Consider the following 21581-nt stretch of genomic DNA (forward strand, 5'->3'; position numbering starts at 1 on the left):
TTTTGGAGTAAAAAAATGTTGCAGATTTAAATAGTGGTGATGATTTAACAACTCTGTGAGTATGCTAAAACCACTGACTTACTAGTACACCTCTTTATAGTATACAAATTGTATCTCAATAAAATATATAATGTTTAGTAAATAAAGCAAGTTGCAGAATAATACAAATAGTATGATAATGCTTAAATATAAGTATAATGCAGAAATATATTATTTTGTTTACATACATATGTGATAAAATCTTAAAGACAATCAAAGAATAGTAAAACAACATTCAGGATAATGATAAGTCCAGTCAATAGTCTTCAAAATATTGGTGATATTCTATTTTTCAGGTGTACAGATGAGTATATTTATTTAAAATTATTTAAAATTGATATAAATGTTAAATATAACTATGTTACATAATGTAAAAAAATTTTAAGTACTAGTAAACAAAACAAAATCCCATTAAATACGGGGGAGAAAAGTTGGAAGAGGATAAATGACACCTGCCTCTTAGAGTGTGAAATATAAAAGAGATAACAAGTTCCTAGCATATTACTTGACCAATAACAAACTCAAAAATATTAAGACAAGGTGTTAATACAGGGGTAGGTACAGTAGAAAGAAGTGAATAGGTTTTTGAGATATTTTGGATGGTTTGGGATTGGGAGTGATAACCATAGCAAGAATGACTAGTAGGTTTTTAACTTGCACAACTAAATGTCTGACTTACTTACCAAAATACAGCAGTGAGGAAAAGTAGGTTTACAGTTGTTTATATGGAAAATAATACAATAATTAATAATATTACAAGAATAAACTCTGTTTCTCATACTCATAACTGTAAACCTACTTTTGCTCCCACCTCTAATGTTTAGTCAGTTCAGTTTAAAATTTTTAAGTTTTAAAAAATGTTTAATAATAAGAAATTAGCAATAAAAAAAAAAAACATGGGCAAGTATGAGAGTGGTTAAATGAGTCATAGTATAACTGCATGGAGGAATGAGTGTGTAGCCATACAAAATCATGATTACATTCAAAAATATAAAAACAGACTAATATCTGCATATTCAGAAGAGTTCCCACTTTTGCACAATAATATACACTGAGTGGCCAGATTATTATGATCTCTGAATGCATAATAATCTGGCCACTCAGTGTACTTCTCTTTAGTATCTCATTTATTTGATATCAAAGATACTATAAATCGTGCACCTGATCAGTTTTCCCCTTTGCACTGGCAGATAGAAAGCTCAGGGCAAATAGGTGGTTGATCTCCAGCAAAAGTCTAGAATACTTTGGTACCCATTTGAGATACAAATACACTCAATGGCCAGATTATTATGCGTTCAGAGATCATAATAATCTGGCCACTCAGTGTATATGCATCTTATGCCCAAAAGTCCTCCAAGGGCTAACAATGGTTGTCTCTGGGTGATATAAAATTGTAATTAATTTTTATTTATATAACTTTAATTTTATAACTAATTTAAAATTATTACTAAGTTTAATATTCTTCTATTCACTTTTTCATAGTCTAAAATTGTTCTACAATAAGCAATTAGTTATTGAGATTATTTATTTATTTATTTATTTATTTATTTATTAGAGTGGGAGGAAGGGAGAGAGAGAGTGAGAAAGAGAGAAACAGCCATGTATGAGAGATACATCAATTCATTGCCTCCACATGCATCCCACCCGGGATCAAACCAGCAACCTAAGTATGTTTCCTGGCTGGGGATTGAACCTGCAACCTTCTGGTACACTAACTGAGCCACACCAGCCAGGGGAGCAATTATTTCTGCAATGATCAGAATATAGTATATGTGGTATGTTACATTATGGCTGAAATCATCGCCAGTCTCTTCAAGTGTATGTTAAGACACTGAAGTTGTCTAGTAGGTTGCAAAGCCACACATGAAACCATGTGTGTGCTGCAAGATAGTGTGGGAAATCAATTGGAAAGAGAAATGTATGTTTGTTGTGACATAATCATGTGGTTGAGGTTTAAAAGCCTCTTTCGGCAATCAAATTATAGCTTTCACTCAGACATTTTTAATGCATGATCATAACGCCTTCTTTTCAAGTGCATCCCAGGTGATCCAAAGTGAGTGTTCAGCACAGCACCTTCCTGCACAAAACCACCTTAGGAAAGAAAGCTTGTTAATTTATCAGAGATATTTTTAAAAATCTGGTGGGACTACAGGCACTACATGGTTTTTCTCTTCTCCTTAATTTGGGAATGTTGGACCTTTGTATGTTTATCCTGGCCTTGCCTGTTTTTCTTAATTTTCTCTATCCCTTTTTTTCTGGTCTCCTTCCCTTCCTTCTTTTTGAAAGAACATATTTTGGAATAAATGTTATGTTTTGGTTTGTCTAGTCATTACAGTAGGGAAACCATGGTGTTACTTGAACCTTCTCTTAGAGGTGATGTGCTTTATTCATGGCAGATATTTTTTTTAGTAAAATTCACATTATATAAAATAACTATATTAAATTATAACATACAGTGACATCTAGTACTACTTCATGGTAATTTTTTTTTTTTTTTACATTTTAAGTGTTTATTTTTTTTAAGGTCAATTTTAGGTTCACAACAAAATTGAGAAAAATGTACAGAGAGTTCCCCCTGGCCCACACATGCACAGCCTCTCCCCTTATTAACATCACTCACCAGGATAGTAGAGTTTTTTGTTTGTTTGTTTTGCCAAGGATGAACCTACATTACTCCTCCCTACCCCACACTAAGAACCTCAAGCTGGAGCCCCTCTACTCAACCATGACAGCTTTGCTGCACTGACCATGGATGCCAACACAAACACCACACAGAAAGTGGGTCTTGAGTGCCCCCACCAATGCCAGGCCTCACTTTCCGGCTGCAGCTTAATTGGCATCTTCACAGACACTGTTAAAACTCAGCTTGCCAGACATCACACTTCTGCCCACAGCAGGAGCCCTCCAGCCATCCACCTGCTCCCACGGGTTATCCTGACTGGTCCTTGCCTTTCAGCAAGCCCAGTTTTCCTCCTTTATCCCCAGTAGGTTCTTTCTTTCAAGTGTCCATCCCACTATAAACCTGGGTCTTGTCTGAAGCCTGGTTCCATCTGGGGGCACCAAAGGCCCTTTGCTCCCTGAGGATGCTGCTCGTCCCTACCCTACCTTACCTCAGAATTCAGTGCCTTTCTTGGTCCCCACTTTTCCTGTCAGCCCAGGACTTTCAACCCATCATTGAAAGTACTTCCCTTGTTAAATGTCATCTCCAGGAACCCTGGCCATCTTTCATGCCTTCTCTGGGCTGCATTCCAGCCACCCCCATCTCTACGAACACCTCACATGAAGAAATTGAGCGCGTCTAGGTCAACAGCGGCTTCCAGGCACCCAGACCCCCCTGCTGGACCACTCAGCATCATTGTCTACTCCCCCTGATCCCTCCGCCTCGCTATCTTCTGCTCATCCCGGGATTCCTCACCCGCTAGTTTTCTCCTGCTTCAAGGAAGGCTTCTTCCAGAATGTTTTCCTTGGGACCCTCTCCCTCTTTCTGACTTTTATTTTATTTTTATTTTTTTAAAAAACTCCCTTTTTTAAAAAAAATTGGTCAGCATTGGTAGATGTTTGTTACAAAACTGGGCCTATGGAATGTGAAGGGCGGGTCTGCTCTGTCCGGCATCCACACTAGGGCTGGTGCAGCACAAAGCCCTGTGGAGGGCTGTCTTCAGCCCTGGCCCCCGCCCCAACCCAGAGAGGGCCACAGGCCCAAACACAGTCTCTCAAGAGGAAGCTGTCCCGGGGCCCTACTTCTTGGCAATGGCAAAGGGCTTTTCCACTTCGATCTTGCCACAGTCTGCAATGATCACATCCTTGACTATTGTGATAAAGAATCAGGAGCCATTGGTGTCTTTGCCAGCATTGGCCATGCTCACCCAGCCGGGCCCATAGTGTTTCAGCTAGAAGTTCTCATCGGGGAAGCATTCACCGTAGATGCTCTTACCTCCAGTGCCATCTCCCCGAGTGAAGTCTCCGCTCTGGATCATGAAGTCCTTGATCACACGATGGAATTTGCTGTCTTTGTAGCCAAATCCTTTCTCTCCCGTAGCTAAGGCCTCAAAATTATCCACTGTTTTTGGAACAGTCTTTCCAAAGAGACCTATGACCACCGGCCTATGTCTTCATCTTCAATCCACAGGCCGAAGTACACCTTGATGGTGATTTTGGGCCCCTTCTTCTCATTGGCCGTGGAAGGTCCCGGCAACAGAAGGAAGACGACAGAGCCCACCATCAGGGCGGCGATGAAGAGAAGTTTCATGTTCCGCTCCCAGAGGCGTAGCATCCATAGGGAGTGACTTTATTTTTTAAATAAACTTTTTATTGTTGATAGTATTACAGATATCTCCCCTTCCTCCCCTTTGCTCCCATCCTCCCTGCCCCTTCCCACCCACCCATGTCTTCACTATCCTATTGCCCCTGTCCATGGGCTATGCCTATAAGCATATAAATTCTTTGGTTAATCTCTTCTCCTCCCCTCCACCCCACATCAAGGTATGTCAGTCTGTTCCATGCCTCTATGCGTTGGGTCTTATTTTGTTGGTCAATTCATTCTGCTCATTAGATTCCCTGACTTTAGAATGTTAACGTGGTCTGGGCACAATCCCGTGGTCTTCTCTATCTCATCTCTCACATAAGGTTTTTGCTAATCCTGCATACTCAGATGCAGCTGTATGCCCCTGACTCCCAAACTGATACTTCCCATCCAAACCTTTCCAATGATCTACCTGACATCTTCTCTTGGATTGCGACATCTATGTCAAACCTCCGTTGTCTAGAATCACTCTCTCAGTTCCCCCTCTGAACCCTCTCTCCTCGGCCAGTCTCCCCTCCTGCAGGGAAGGACGCTGCTGTGTGCACAGTTCCTGTGCACAACTTTCAGGAGCCATTCCTGATTCTTCCCCGCTTCCTCATACTCAAACTGTCACCAAGGTCTACTGAGCTTTTAACAACTGAAACACATCCTTTGTACACTTTGAATATTTAATAGATTCTTGCGTTACAAAATTCAGAAAATCGAAAAAGTAACTCTGTGAAATGTGAGTCCTTCTCTGTCTCCTACCCCCAACCCCACCTGGGTCTACAGGGTTGCCAGCTTTGTGAGTATGCTTCCAGAGTGTGTATGCATGTACAGGCACACTGCTTTTTTAAAAAATAAAAATGTATCACTCTACTATGCACACTGTTTTGTGATTTATATTCTCACCTTACACTGTATCCTCCAGTATTATGAGTCAGCATAAATAGAGCTATCTCATTCATGTTACAGTTACACAGTATTCTGGTATGAATATATACACACATACCTGTATATAGATAGGTAGATGATAGATAGATATATGTAGATCTATATCAAATGTCTCTATCTCTACATATTACATCTATATTTCTATATCTACATATCTATATCTCTTTATCTATCTATTTATTATCTATCTATCTATCTATCTATCATCTATCTAAAATTTGACCAGTTCCAATTGTTGGCATTAACTTGCTTCCAATTTTTTTGCTATTCTAGACAACACTGTAATGAAGATATTTCAATAATATTATTGCACACATGTGCATGAGTTTTTATTCTAAACAATAATGAAATAAATACTCTTGTAAAGAAACCATCTCATATATGCACAAGTAATTTCTAGAAGTTAAATTGTGGGTCAAGGAATGCCAGCATTTGTCATTTTGATAGCTATAGTCAAATAGCCCTGCATAGGTGCTATGTCGGTCTGTACCATCAGCAACCCTGTGTGGAAACCTTTCCCAACATTCTGGCAAATAAGCTGTGTTATCAAACTTCTCGATCTGTGCCAATCTGATAGGTGAACGATTGTAGCATTCTGTGGTTTAAATCTGCGTTTATCTTATTATGAGAGAGGTTAAGCAAACTTTCATTTGTTTAATACTTTCTTGCATTTATTTTCATTATTGTGAACTTTGTGTTTAGATCCTTCACCTATTTTTATATGTCGTTTTGGCCTCTTTATTATTCTCTTACAGGATCTTTTTAAGGTATTAAAACTCAACCTTCCATTCAACATACATCTGCCCACTGCAGAAGCTATCTCAAGCCATCCACCAGCTCCCACTGGGCTGTCCTAACTGGTCCTTGCCTTTCTTTATTTTATGTTTAACTAAATTTTGTTTTTTTAAGTTTTCAATTGCAGTTGACATTCAATATATTAGTTTCAGGTGCACAACATAGTGATTAGACATTTATATACTTTACAAAGTATTCACCCCAAATAAATCTAGTACCCATCTAACACCATACATAGTTATTACAATATTATTGACTATATTCCCTAAGCTGTACTTTACAACCTGTGACTATTTTCATACCTGATAATTTGTACTTATTAATCCCTTTCACCTTTTTCACCAATTCCCCCAGCCTCCCTTCCATCTAACCACCATCAACTCCTTCTCTGTATTTATGGCTTAGTTTCTGTTTTCTTTGTTTATTTTTACTTTTTTTTTTTTAGATTCCACTCAGAAGCAAAATTATATGGTATCGTCTTATTCTATTCTGACAATTTTCAACAACACAATGGACCTAGAGAGTACTATGCTTTTTCCTCGTTTATTTCCCAAACACTTTCAATAGGTTCTTTCTAGTGTCCATTTCACTGCAAACCTTTTAAATACATACATACATATATATATACATACATACATACATACATACATATATACAAACATACATAATTAGCACTTCATCTGTGACACTAGCTGCAATTTCTTCCCAGTTTGCTTAACTATACTTTTGACTTTGTTTTTACTGTATCTTTCCTCAGCATTCTTTTTCAAAAAGTCACATCTTTAAATAGTTCTTTCATTTTCTCCTAAATTTTATGGTTTCATGTTTTAATATTTAAATCTTTGATTCATCTGACATTTTAAGGAAGACCTGGGACCCAACTTTAATGTGTCTTCAGACTTATTTTCCAGTATGCCAACCCCATGATTTATCTTCTCCCCAATGAAATAAAATTTTTAATACACAAATCTCCCCTATGCAATTGGTCCTATTTCTGAACTTCACACAATTAGCCCTTTGATTTGGCTATCTGCCTATAGGTTCTTTCTCTCCCATTAGACTGTGAACTTCCTGAGGGTACTGTGGGGTCAGAGATTTCATTTCACATTTTTTTTTACAAGCTGGTGGGTCAGCCTGCTGCTATGACACGCGTGCTGGTGGAGGACATGAGCTTCTCAGATCCGAGATTTCTGGCACAGAAACTTGCTTCTGTTCCTCTTGCTCCCCTCTTCCCAAGCATGATTAAGGTGACATAGAGAGGCCCAATGGGCATTACCCCTGCAGGGGCATTTTCACAACTGACACACTGGGCTTGAGGCATCCACCCCTTTTGTAGCAGGAAATAAGCCAGCTGTTTGTCCTGGAGGGAGCCATTATCTTATGGGGTAAGGTGATTGGCTGCAAAAGCAATCCCTAGAGGTGGCTTGAATGAAGGGAGGCCAGGGACATGTAAATTTCACGTGGCCACCGAAAGATTTGGGAAATGGAACAGGTGGAGGGGCTGTTGCAGGTTTGCATTTTGTTGTCCACAGGAACACACACACAGTGTTTAACACAAAGTAGATGCTTGAAACATATTGACACATTTAAAAGAATCCAATATTTCATGGGGTTAGTATGAATTTACCAGACTATGTAATTGGGAACCTCACTGTTATTCCATACTAAGCAGATAATTCCTTGTACTCTAGACCTAGGCAGAATCAATAGTATAAAACATTAGCTTTAAAAAAATTAACCTAAAAATAGACTAAATAGAATTACTGATGTTTGACTAATTAAAACTAATTTCCATGAAACGAAACTTAGAGACTTTATTTACAATTCCATTCCCTGCCAACTACTCAGCTGATAAACTTGAAAGCACACACTGAGTTTAAGCGCCCTTAATAGCTTTTAAATGGATATGTCTTATTTATAAAATGGGCACTTGGTTATAACCATTAAAATGTTGCAATTACACATTATTCTGTTTGAAACAGTAATCCAATCATGATTGGGAATACTATCCAGAAAACAAACTCTGGGAGACTAAAAAGGGTTTTCCCCTCCTATGAAATTAGTTAGGATGCAAACACCATTGAGAAGAGAGAAAAGTGAACTTGTTTAAGAACTTTTAAAAAAAGAACCAATAGGAAATAACAGTGAGACACCAATAGCAAATAGTTTCATTATATTTAAGGAACATTTTGAAGTGAATGACAGGGACTTCAGTATCATTATAAATGGAGTTGTTACTCTTTAACTTAACACTGAATAATGGGACAACCACGGTGATGCTTCTGTGGGGCACATTGAAGATGTGGAACAGCAAGGTGGGTGTGGCAGAGACCACAGGAAGCTTCAGGATCGCTTGCAAACCAAGGAGGATGTTAACTGCTCAATACCTAAGATCAATCAAATAAAACAACGTCAATTTTAAAGTTGTCCCACTTTATCTTTTACTTTATTCCCTTTCTTTTAAGTGCAAACAAAATTTCAATTAAAATTTAGTTCTACTTAATCAAAATGAAGTCCAGTTCTTCTTTTACTATATTTTCATGTCACCTTTTCCTAGAATTTTTCTGAATATGATGTGACATATGATACTTTGAAACTTCCTGGGCTCAAGATAAAAACCATTTTATCTACCATGCAGTATTAGTAAGAAGAGGCTAATATAGCAACTTTAGGAATTAAAATAAAGCATTAAGAAAATTAAGAAAAATGCCAGATGATAGTTTTAATAACATATAACAATTTTTGTTTCCAAATTATTTGACAATATTTAACAAAGGCACAAGAAAAAGAAATCAGTAGTATAAAACATTAGCTTTTTAAAAATTAACCTAAAAATAGGTTAAATAGAATTATTGATATTTGACTCATTAAAACTAATTTCCATGAAACGAAATTTAGATACTTTATTTACAATTTCATTCCCTGCAAAGTATTCAGCTGATAACTTTGAAAGCACTCTCTGAGTTTAAACACCCTTAGTAACTTTTAAATGGATGTGTCTTATTTATAAAATGAATGACAAGGACTTCAATATCATTAAAAATGTAGTTGTTACTCAAACATAAATAATTTAAGAAAAATAGTGCCTTATTATTTAGATAGAAAACGCAAGGGGCAAAGATCTGTTTTAGATAATTCCTAAAATATGCTTGCTACTTAACAAATACTTAACACATGTTTAGCAATTCAATGTTTATTTTTTTATGTTTTGACTTGAGAAAGATATGTTACCTGCATAATAAATGATAATCCTATAATCCCACTTATTATTCTATAACTGAAAAGTAATGAGGATCAATGACAATCTGCATATTAATTTCCTTTTTAATTTATACTGTGAAGGATATGGATGCAACTTTGAAATTGGGATACACTTTTAGTTTGTACAAGTTTTAAAATCAGGTACACATTTACCAAAATAAAAACAGAAAAATCTCATGTCTCAAAATCTTCATATATTTTCTGTGTGCTGCTTTTCAGGATGGATAACATGACTTTTTAATTCTTACTCTTTACTATGTAAAAAGACATTCTTGCAATACAAAATGTAATTTTAAGAAAAATTTAATGTAATTATTTTTTCTCTCATTTAGCAAGACAATAAGTTGGCATCTTATTTAAGAAGTAGCAAACTCAAAAATACAGGCTGATGCTTACACTTCCAGTAGTAATTCTTAGAATGTGTTTATCTAAACTGAAATCTCTATTTAACATTTAACAGTCCTCGGGAAATGGCAAAAGATGGCATCTGCTTTAATTGTACAAGTTGTTCCTTTATCTATTTTCTGTGAACCTCACTAATCCACATTTCTTCAAGTCGCTTTAGTTAATATCATTTGTGTTGTAATTGTTCTAAACAAGGCAAAAAACATAATGCATATGTAAATAGCTAATCATGCTTCTTAAACATTGTATGTGCACTCATAGGACAGGTTAAAAAAGATTACCCACTAGGGGAATTTAAAGACCTAGGCTCCATGCTCAATTGTGTTAGAATCGTATATTTATCATATATTTATAATACTGGCATTATGGGAAGATAATATATATTTTTATTTATCCCACAGACTGGTAAGAATCAAATGGCTTAACTTACATAAATACACTGATAAACTACTCTCGCTAGTTATTATTATTTTTATTATTGCTATTTTATATACAAGCTTTTTTTCCAATCCACAAATAAAGGTACCTGAAGAACATGTTTGATAGCAAATAAAATGTCTTCTGATCCCCTCACTCTATTTGGATAATTTAGCTCTAAATACCATCACTAACGAGAATATCTTTATCATTGGCATTGTCTAAAGACTGAGACTAAAGCAGTTAAGGTAGAAGATGTAATTTATACATTTAGAGTTGATAAATAAGTGATGAGTACATAAGTCCAAATTATTTTAATCAAAAAGATAGCTACATTTGACATATTGACAGCCATTTGTCATTTAAAGTTTTAAAATGTTTCCATTATTTATAGTTTTCAAATATATTTTATTTCCCATCCATACTTTTTTCAAATTTTGCTTTTCAATAGGACTTGGCTTACTCTTAAAAAAAGAAAGAAAGATAGGGAAAAAGAATGAAAAATGAGACTGATAGGCCAGTTTAGGGGAGAAATATAATTAAATGTTTACCTACAAGACAAGCAAATCTTGATTGTAACTCTTAGGATTGCCATAGCAAACATTCCAAAACAATCCTGAGTGTAGATTCTTGTTTGTTTTTATTTTGTTGGCTAGATAGTTTTCTGAAATCTTACAAACTGGCACAGTAAATATGCAAATTGGTAAGTAAATATGCAAATTGAAATATAAAACGTATTAGAAAATGTGAACACATTTGCTTAATACTTACTCAACCATAAAAAATAAGTTTGTAAACTTACTAATGTATCCATTCCTTAGTTGTCATCTGATATCGTTCTTAGTCACTCATTGTCAATATTTCTTTGTTTTATCTCAAATTGTTTCTATCAACTTATTTAAAGATTTGTACAAAAAAAAAATGTATGTTAGGTTGTAATCAACTTTCAAAAAAGCAGCCACCACCCTGGCTGTGACAACTGGCAGGAGAGCGGGTTCTGCCTTGGGAAGAAACATTGCCAGTTGGTGGCAGCATTCACAAGAGCGGGTCACATTTCCTCTGTTATCTTTGGGTTGTATTTCAAAACAACTCAAGAAAACAGACTCAGAGGCAAGCCTGGAAACAGCACGTGAACTGCAGAAAAGTGGAAGATTTCTGATTAAAATTCAGTTCCACAAAACAGTAGAGCATCTGGCGGAAAAGGTAGCTCGTGTCCTATTTACCTCCTGAGCAGTTTTAGAAAAACAGGTGAAAGCTTGCTCCTAGAACAAACAGTGGGATCAATGACCAGGGGGCTGGTCTTTCCCCTTCCTAACATTTGCTCTGGGTTCAAGGACACTACCAGCCATCCTCACTGCTCATCCCCCCTCCCTCTCCTAGAAAATAGCTGTGTCATTTCTTCTGTCATCTGCTCATGAGCTACAGATTGAGAAGCAGGCATTTTTGTTCTGTTCTGATAGAAAACAACAACAACAAACAAACAAACGTTTTTAACTCAGTAGCTAGAACACGAACAGCCAAAACTACACCAGGCATCAATTTAGTCATGCAAAACGTGAGTGATTAGGTTAAAGGGCCAGCATTCCCAGGAAGAGGGATGTTCTAAGAAGAAAACTTTTGCTTTTTTTTTTTTTTTTTTTATGATTCAGTAATGTCATACAGTCAATAATGTAAAATTTTTATTTCAATCATGGGTAATCATTGAGAGATTTTTTTAAAAAAATCTAGAAATACATTTTCAAAATTCAAACATAGCAAAAATCCAGTGGTGAATTAATAAGAATTTTAAGTTACTAACTGTAGTCACTTTGTAATTGGTTGTTTATATGTTTAAATTTCTTCAACTTCATTATATTGAAAACAAAAATGTTTTTAATATTCGCTTAGCTGTTCTTGTGCCTACTGAATGAGTATTCTTCAAAAACAGTATTGTTATCGGTGAAAGTGAGTTATCTATAGCAGTTTGCTCTATTTATATGCACATGAAATATTCCTTTATTATGGAAAATCCTTCCTCTCTAAATGAATATTTAAGAAAAAGACCATTTGAAATATATCAGTATTTTAAAAAATATGTTTTCATTGATTTTTAGAGAGGAAGGAAGTGAAAGAGAAACACCATCCATCCACTGCCTCCTGCACGCCCCCTACTGGAGATTGAGCCTGCAACCCGGGCATGTGCCCTGACTAGGAATCAAATTATTGACCTCTTGATTCCTGGGTTGACCTTCAACCAATGAGCCATATCAGCTGGACTATATCAGTATTTTTAATGATCAAAATAAATACTAAAGTGAAAAGTCTTTACAATTCCCAAGGAACTGATAAGATCTATGAACAAATCCTGATCCTTTAGACATTTGGAAGGCCATACATTAGATAACAAGTGATCTGAACAATAGTTACATTCTCTCATATAAAGCATTGCAGCTCAGAATTAGCAAAACTTGTGAAATTTCAGTTGAAACATATTAGCAAATATATTTGTGAAGGAAAAAAAACCTAGCCACTATAATGTAGGAAGTCCCCTTAGAATCCTAGATGAGGAAAAGTCTGTCTTTGTATGGCTCATTCATCAGAGAAAGGGAAACTTATTAAATGAGCTACTAAAGTACTTTATTTATAAAGCAAAATGTGATGAAATGTTGCCATTCTTTAAAAAGTCAAATATATTCTGTGACATAAACCTCTGAAGTTAAAATCTATACCTCCTGAAGTACATTTTAACTTAAAGCTATTTTAACTGGTCACACATAGTATTCCACTTAATGATCTCCCTAGTAAGTTTTCAGGTAGAGTTAATCTCGATAGAAAATACTGTCAAACAGTTGCAGTGTTATGAATTAAAAAGAAAGAAAAAAACCTAAGCACTGTAATGTTATCTACTTTTCTCCTTCTAACATGTCGTTTCTATATGAAACAGAGAGCGTATAAATGATGCTTACTATTATAAGCAGTATGGATTTTTATACATTTTAACATCTATATTTTAATGAATGGACTATTTTCTGAAAGGCAATTAAATTATTCCAGGAAAGACTTTTTTTTTAAATAAAAAGGGTAATTGTATACAATTTTATGGAAAACACACACACACACACACAACACAAAACAAAAACACTCCTTGCTAAGAGATATGGCCATTTTGTTATCCATGAAAGGAAAGAGGACTTCCAACGAAAGATCTTGGACCATGAGAAAAAATGACATCCAGGCTGCTTGCTGGCAACAGGCCACACGAGCAGTACCCAGCCCTGCATGGAGAGCAGGTTGGCAGATGTTGTTAGCTGACTTTTGCTGAAAAAGTATGGGAGAACAGTTGGAAAATCACAAGGTGTCGAACAAGCTTTAAAGAAATAAATAGCTTATTTGGCAATAGAAAGGGAGAAAGACAACGAGTTCCTTCGTGGAGGAAGAAGACTGGGATACTTCCAATTACAGAGTTTCATGAACTGACTTCTTAATAAGAATAGAATTTGTATTTAGATGTGATCTTCTTGTATGAGACCACCACTGATACAGGTGATAATTCCTCCCCCTTCCCTCTTCTGCCCCTAACTGGTAACTGAGGCAGTACCTGGGGAAAGTGCAAACAGCCAACTTAGAGCCCCTGACACCTTAACCTGAATACTGGTATTTTAAACTAGAATAGTCCTAAGGGAAAAAAACAAACCCAAGATGACACTGTGAATACCTGATGGGCACAGCAAGTAAATATTCAATAAATATGTGAAAATCTAATTTTGTATTAAAGTCTGAATCAAAAAGAAAATATGAAACAATTGCAAAGGATACTTTCCAGAAGAAAGCATTATTGCATGATGCTGAAAAGAGGTTGCCCCATGATCATTGTCTGCTAGTTAGCATGACTGAACATACAGGCAGGCCCGTTAACATCCCTTATACAATGGGATGTAAATCATCACAAAGCCAATAAAACTGAACCACATTTTCTTCAAGCACTAAGATAAAAATCCTTTCATCTGAGTAGACATATTGCTAGGCAACATTTGTTAACATAAAAAGAGCAACAGGGTCTAAAAGAATAGAAAAGCCAGAGTACAATGTCCATAAAGGTACTCTGCATACACACAATTATACATGTATAGACATATATATACATAACCATACATACACACATATAGATACACATATAGATACATGAATTCATACAGACACACATATACATACACACATGCCTACATGCATACACGCACACCTATATATACATATGTACACAAATACATACATACACACACACACACACACACACTTAAAAATGGCATTCCTAGCTGTATTTTTTAAAGCACGGTTTAAAATGGAGGTGCAACTTCAAATATAATTCTATTATATTTGCCTCACTGATTATTCTTCCCAAATTTATGCTTCTCATAACTGTATGCATGCTATAAATGCTATGATCTTTGGGTAAGTAGGGTTCTCTTTACACATATTAGCTAACAGAATCTTTGTCACATTCTTACACATATGTTATATTATAACACATTTTCAAAAATTACAATCTTTACTTATTTTCCTTAGATTTAAGATTTCATCACATCTTTAAAAAATAAAGGCTTATATAGACTACAGAGGACATTCAAAGGCAGGGCTTAAAAAACAGCCACATTATTGTTTCAAATTATTTCATGAAGACACAATTTTTCTTTAAAGTAGACAGGGGTTTGTTTTGTTAGCTTTCTTAGTTTCTGCAAGCCCCGGAGCCTGTTAGGATCTCAACCCAGGACCTCCCACCCTCACCAGTAGCCCTCACTTCTGTCATTTTCGAGAAGCCATTGTATGGGTCCTTATTTGTAATCGACTTTGAAAGTCAAAAGCGGCGCAGATGTAAAACTAAAAGCACTTATTCAAGGGCATCTTCAACGCAGCAATTGCTGCCTGGTAAGGACGTACAGGTCTGGAGCCGCCCATTCCCAGCGCCTCCGCTCAGGGAGTCCAGGGTCGGTGGGAGCGGGGGGTACCCCGCCACGGGCACCAGGATCCCGAAGCTGTTTTCTCGCTGGAACCCACCCTCTTCCCAGCACTATGGAAACGGCCTTTTTTTTTTTTTTTTTTTTTTTTTTTTTTTTTTTTTTTTACGTCCTCCTCTTTCTATTACATCCCTAACAGAGAATTTCAACTTCTCAAGACAAGTGAATGGTGCTGGTGACGCCCGGGAAAAAGCCCTCGACCCCGGTGCGGGGGAAGGGCACCCCTGGAGGGTGGGGCCCCAGGAGCCACCCGCGACCAGTGTGGCCGGGAGTTGGGGGCGCCGCGGCCCCTCCCGCACCCCAGCTCTCCTTCCAGGAAGGCGCACGAAGCTGATATCGATCCAGAGCTCACCGGTGACTAATATGATGAACGTAAACAAGCCTCCGGCGGGGCACCAAGGAACCACCCAGGCGCAAACCCGCTGCGGCGGGCGGGCGCGCGCCCACCCTGAGCCTGGGCGCAGGATCCGCTCGCCTAAGTGTGTGTTAGTGGGAGGGGATTACGAGAGGGCAGCCAAGTTCATTACCCTTTCGTGCCCTTTCTTGTGGCGGTGGCGGGGCAATAAAGGGCCAAAGAGGGATGTTACCCCATTCCCTGCGCCCAGACCCGAGGGCGGTATTGGGCCTGGATCGTCACCGGCCCCTGTCCCCTGCAGTGTCTCCTCCTCCGATCCCCTCCCAGGCGGACGTTCGAGCCCAATTAATTGAGTAAAAGCGGGAGGGAAGGACCCTCCGCGCGGCGGCTAGCCCCCGCCCCTTCTGCGCGCCCCTTTTCCCGCCCTGGGTGGCATCTCCTCCGCCTGCATCCACAAGGAGCCTCTGATTAATGAGGTTTGGGCCGGCCCCCACCCCGCCCGAGCCCCAGCCTCCGCGGGAGAGGGCGGGGACGGCGGGAAACGCAGCCCGGGGAGAAAGGGGGGCGGGGCGGGGGCGCGCGGTCCACCCCCCCGCGCCTCACGCCCATTGGTCGCGCGTGCCATCCGTCGGGAGGCGCGGCGCCAATGCAGGCGGCGGGGCGGGGCGACCGCGCAGTGTGTGCCTGCGTAACGCCGAGTCACATGTTGTTTTGCTCTTCTTAGTTCAGTCACTCGGTGCGCGATGTGTTACTCACAGTGCGGCGGGGACCGCGAAGAGCCCGGGTCGCCGTTGGCAGCAGCAGCAGCAGCAGCAGTCCCGGCAGCAGCGCGGACCCGGAGTGCCCAGGCGCACCTCGGCACCCCGAGCGCGGTGCCGCGGCGGGACTAGTGCGGCCGCGCGAGCCTTAGGCTCGGCCCCTCGACTAGGGGACCCCGACTCTCCGCCCAGCCAGCGAGTCCCCAGGCGCCGCCCGAGAGCCCGCCCGGGAGGCAGCGGCCACGGGCAGCCGGGCCAGGCGGTGGCCACCGCCGGCGCTGGGCATCCTCTGGGGCTCCGGATCGCGGAGGGTGCTGCGCCACCGCTCGGTGTCGGCCCCCGCGGGCCTCCCCGAACCTTCCCCACCTCCTGGGCCCAAGGGACGTGGGCTCGAGCGGGCGAGCAGGGGTGAGGGAGCAGCCCCTGCCTGCGCCCCCTCTGCTCCCCCCGAGCCCCTTTACACTGGGCTGGGCATCGCGGCCTGAAGTGCCCGTGATGGCGAGCCCGCCGCTGCACGGGCCCCTGGCGCCGGCGGGCGGCGATGGCCCCAACCTCAACAACAACAACAACAACAACAACCACAGCGTGCGCAAGTGCGGCTACCTGCGCAAGCAGAAGCACGGCCACAAGCGCTTTTTCGTGCTGCGCGGGCCCGGCGCGAGTAGCGACGAGGCGACAGCGGGCGGGGGTCCGGCGCCGCAACCTCCGCGGCTCGAGTACTATGAGAGCGAGAAGAAGTGGCGGAGCAAGGCGGGCGCCCCGAAGCGGGTCATCTCGCTGGACTGCTGCCTGAACATCAACAAACGCGCCGACGCCAAGCACAAGTACCTGATCGCCCTCTACACCAAGGACGAGTACTTCGCTGTGGCAGCCGAGAACGAGCAGGAGCAGGAGGGCTGGTACCGCGCGCTCACCGACCTGGTCAGTGAGGGCCGCGCGGGTGCCGGCGACTCAGCCCCCACCGCGGTCCATGCCGGGTCCTGCAGCGCCTCCTTGCCCGGCACCCTGGGCGGCTCTGCCGGCTCCGATGACAGCTACGGGCTGGTGGCGCCCGCCACGGCCGCCTACCGCGAGGTGTGGCAGGTGAACCTGAAGCCCAAGGGCCTGGGCCAGAGCAAGAACCTGACAGGCGTGTACCGCCTGTGCCTGTCTGCGCGCACCATCGGCTTCGTGAAGCTGAACTGCGAGCAGCCGTCGGTGACGCTGCAGCTCATGAACATCCGCCGCTGCGGCCACTCCGACAGCTTCTTCTTCATCGAGGTGGGCCGCTCGGCTGTCACCGGCCCCGGTGAACTGTGGATGCAGGCTGACGACTCGGTGGTGGCCCAGAACATCCATGAGACCATCCTGGAGGCCATGAAGGCGCTCAAGGAGCTCTTCGAGTTCCGGCCGCGCAGCAAGAGCCAGTCGTCTGGCTCCTCTGCCACTCACCCCATCAGCGTCCCCGGCGCTCGCCGCCACCACCACCTGGTTAACCTGCCTCCCAGCCAGACGGGCCTGGTGCGTCGCTCGCGCACCGACAGCTTGGCTGCCACCCCGCCGGCCACCAAGTGCAATTCATGCCGGGTGCGCACGGCCAGCGAGGGCGACGGCGGCGCGGCGGCCGGAACCGGGGCGGCGGGCGGCAGGCCGGTGTCGGTGGCCGGGAGCCCTTTGAGCCCGGGGCCGGTGCGTACACCTCTGAGCCGCTCACACACCCTGAGCGCCGGCTGCGGCAACCGCGCGAGCAAGGTGACGCTGGCGCCGGCAGGGGGCGCCCTGCAACACAGCCGCTCTATGTCTATGCCAGTGGCGCACTCGCCCCCAGCAGCCACCAGCCCAGGCAGCCTGTCGTCCAGCAGCGGGCATGGCTCGGGCTCCTACCCGCTGCCTCCGGGCCCGCACCCGCACCTGCAGCATCCCCTGCACCACCACGCGGGCCAGCGGCCCTCCAGTGGCAGTGCTTCAGCCTCTGGCTCCCCCAGCGATCCCGGCTTCATGTCCCTGGATGAGTACGGCTCCAGCCCTGGGGACGTGAGAACCTTCTGCAGCCACAGGAGCAACACGCCTGAGTCCATCGCCGAGACACCTCCTGCCAAGGATGGGAGTGGGAGCGAGCTATACGGGTACATGACCATGGACAGGCCCCTGAGCCACTGTGGCCGCCCCTACCGTCGAGTCTCAGGGGATGGAGCCCAGGACTTGGACAGAGGGTTGAGGAAGAGGACTTACTCCCTGACCACACCTGCCCGGCAGCGGGCGGTGCCCCAGCCCTCCTCTGCGTCCCTGGATGAATACACCCTGATGCGGGCCACCTTCTCTGGCAGCTCTGGCCGCCTCTGCCCATCCTGCCCCACGTCTTCTCCCAGAGTGGCTTATCACCCTTATCCTGAGGACTATGGTGACATTGAGATTGGGTCCCATAGGAGCTCCAGCAGCAACCTGGGCACGGATGATGGTTACATGCCCATGACCCCTGGAGCGGCCCTCATGGGTGCTGGCAGTGGCAGCTGCAAGAGTGACGACTACATGCCCATGAGCCCCACCAGCGTGTCTGCCCCGAAGCAGATCCTGCACCCACGGGTTGCTGCTGCAGCTCTGCCCCCGACGGGCCCTGCAGCGCCGGCACCCACCAGTGTGGCAGGCAGGGCCTTTCCGCTGAACAGGGCCAGCTACAAGGCTAGTTCCCCAGCGGAAAGCTCTCCTGAGGACAGTGGCTACATGCGCATGTGGTGTGGCTCCAAGCTGCCTACAGAGAGCACCGACAGCAAGCTGCTTCCCAACGGGGACTACCTCAACATGTCCCCCAGCGACGCAGGCACCTCGGGAACCCCACCGGACTTCTTCACCGCAGCCTTGCACGGCGCTGGTGAGATGCTCAGGAGCGTCCCTGGCTACTGCTACAGCTCCTTACCCCGCTCCTACAAGGCTCCTTACACCTGCAATGGGGACAATGACCAATATGTGCTCATGAGCTCCCCCGTGGGGCGCATTCTGGAAGAGGAGAGGCCGGAGCCTCAGGCCAGCGTGGGGACCACGCACCCCGCCAGCAGCGTGGTGGCTGGGGTAGGTGGGGGCAGCCACACTCAGCCTCCTCACTCCGTAGTGCCTTCTGCAGGGAGGCAGAGTGGCAGTGGCAGTAGCAGTAGCCGCCCAGAGGGCTTCCTGAACCAGCGCTGCCGGGCAGTGAGGCCCACGCGCCTGTCCCTGGAGGGGCTTCAGACCCTGCCCAGCATGCACGAGTGCCCTCTACCGCCTGAGCCCAAGAGCCCAGGCGAGTACATCAATATTGACTTTGGCGAGGCTGGAGCGCGCTTGTCTCCACCGGCCCCTCCGATGCTGGCTTCGGCGGCCTCATCCTCTTCGCTGCTGTCTGCCAGCAGCCCAGCCTCGTCCCTGGGCTCTGGCACCCCGGGCACGAGCAGTGACAGCCGGCAGCGCTCCCCGCTCTCTGACTACATGAACCTTGACTTCAATTCACCCAAGTCACCCAAGGCTGATACCCAGAGCGGGGACCCAGTGGGCTCCTTGGATGCCCTCCTGTCCCCTGAGGCCTCCGGGTACCCGCCGCTGCCCCCGCGCCCTGCCGCCCCCTCCTCCAGTTCGCAGCTGCAGCCACCTCCGCCACCCCCTCCAGGGGAGCTGTACCGCCTGCCTCCTGCACCCACATCCCAGGGCCCCAGTGCTGCCTCCTCTTCGTCCTCGGAGACTGGGGACAATGGTGACTACACCGAGATGGCCTTTGGCGTGGCTGCCACCCCGCCACAACCCATCGTGGCCCCCCCAAAGCCAGAAGGTGCCCGCGTGACCAGCCCCACATCCGGCATGAAGAGGCTGAGTCTCATGGATCACGTGTCTGGGGTCGAGGCCTTCCTGCAGGCTGGCCAGCCCCCAGACCCCCACCGTGGGGCCAAGGTCATCCGTGCAGACCCACAGGGGGGCCGCCGCCGCCACAGCTCTGAGACCTTCTCCTCAACCACCACTGTGACTCCCGTGTCTCCGTCCTTTGCTCACAACCCGAAGCGCCACAACTCGGCCTCCGTGGAAAATGTCTCTCTCAGGAAAAGCAGTGAAGGGAGTGGCAGCGGTGTCCTTGGTGGAGGTGACGAGCCCCCTGCGTCCCCTCGCCAGTTGCAGCCACCACTCCCCCAGCAGGCGCGGCCATGGACACCAAGTCAGCCTGGGGGTCTGGTTGGCTGTCCCGGGGGCAGTGGCTCTCCAATGCGCAGGGAGACCTCAGCTGGCTTCCAGAATGGCCTCAACTACATTGCCATCGATGTAAGGGATGAGCCAGGGCTATTGCAGTCTCCACAGCAACACCCGCACCTGCATCCGCATCCGCAGCCAGGCGACAAGAGCGCCTGGGGCCGGACCCGTAGCCTCGGGGGTCTCATCAGCACTGTGGGGGCCAGCAGCACCGGTGGGGTGTGTGGGGGTCCAGGCCCTGGAGCGCTGCCCTCCAACACCTATGCCAGCATTGACTTCTTGTCCCATCACCTGAAGGAGGCCACCATTGTGAAAGGTGAGGCCCTTCACCTTGTGGCTGGTGGGAGGAAGGGTGGGTGAGCGTTGGTGGGTTCACTCCTCTTCGCTTTTTTGGTACCTTGACCTAAATGCCAAAATATTGGCCCTAGATTCTTGTTTTGTTTTACTTTAGGCTCCTGTGTCCTCCTCTTTCCCCAAAGACCTTGCCAAGAACAGTCAAATCATCTTTGAGTTGAATGTGAAGCTTCCTACTCAGGAAACTACTATTTGTATTTTTTTTTTTTCCCCAACACGTTTCTTCTTTCCCACAGTCCTCTTCCCACCTATTAACACTGGACATGCTCTCCAGGTCCCCACCTTAAACCCATCTTCTTGATCTGAGAGTAGGAAAGTTCTGCTAGGAAGGGCCCTGAAGTTCTGACTTCTCCCAGGCTTGTACCTTTCATTTTTCTCTTTGTTTTCCTGGAGCAGGGCCCCAGCTGATTCTTGCTGAGCCTCAAAGTTTATAAAAACAGGCTCGAAAGTCACTTAGGAAATGAGCATCCATTTTTGTGGCTGCTAAAGGGAACAGTTAACCATTTACAGTTTACACATAAACTATGGGGGCTTTTCCATTAGAGACATTCTTTTTCTCCTAAGGGGCTGAAATAGTAATGCTGCTTAAACACAGCTTAAAAGCAGTGGTTCTCAAACTTGAGCATACCTGGGAGTCATCTGGAGAGTCTGCTGAAACCAGGATGGCTGGGCATGTGTAAAGCCCCAGGGATTCTGATGCAGTAGGTCTGGGGTGTGGCCCAGAATTCGCATTTCTAAGAAAGTCTCCAGGTTGTGCTGCTGCTGCTGGTGGTGGTTAGGGGACC

At 44.5% G+C, this 21581-nt stretch overlaps 1 protein-coding gene and 1 pseudogene across 3 annotated transcripts in view; one reads left to right on the forward strand and one right to left on the reverse strand.

Annotated features, from left to right (window-relative positions):
• Window positions 1–3776: 3776 nt before the first annotated feature.
• Window positions 3777–4312, reverse strand: LOC308243489 (peptidyl-prolyl cis-trans isomerase B-like; annotated as a pseudogene). Its single transcript has one exon. The product of its transcript is annotated as a peptidyl-prolyl cis-trans isomerase B-like (transcript).
• An 11920-nt stretch (window positions 4313–16232) lies between these two features.
• IRS2 (insulin receptor substrate 2) overlaps window positions 16233–21581 on the forward strand; it is a 28935-nt gene continuing 23586 nt past the window's right edge. For both annotated transcript variants that reach the window (XM_080661169.1, XM_080661170.1), the window contains exon 1: window positions 16233–20758. In XM_080661169.1, the coding sequence (XP_080517295.1) occupies window positions 16753–20758 (4006 nt within the window). In that variant the 5' untranslated portion in view covers window positions 16233–16752. The remainder of the gene's footprint in view (window positions 20759–21581) is intronic.

This window comes from Plecotus auritus (genome assembly GCF_963455305.1).
Source record: "Plecotus auritus genome assembly, chromosome: 3".
NCBI classification, from domain to species: domain Eukaryota; kingdom Metazoa; phylum Chordata; class Mammalia; order Chiroptera; family Vespertilionidae; genus Plecotus; species Plecotus auritus.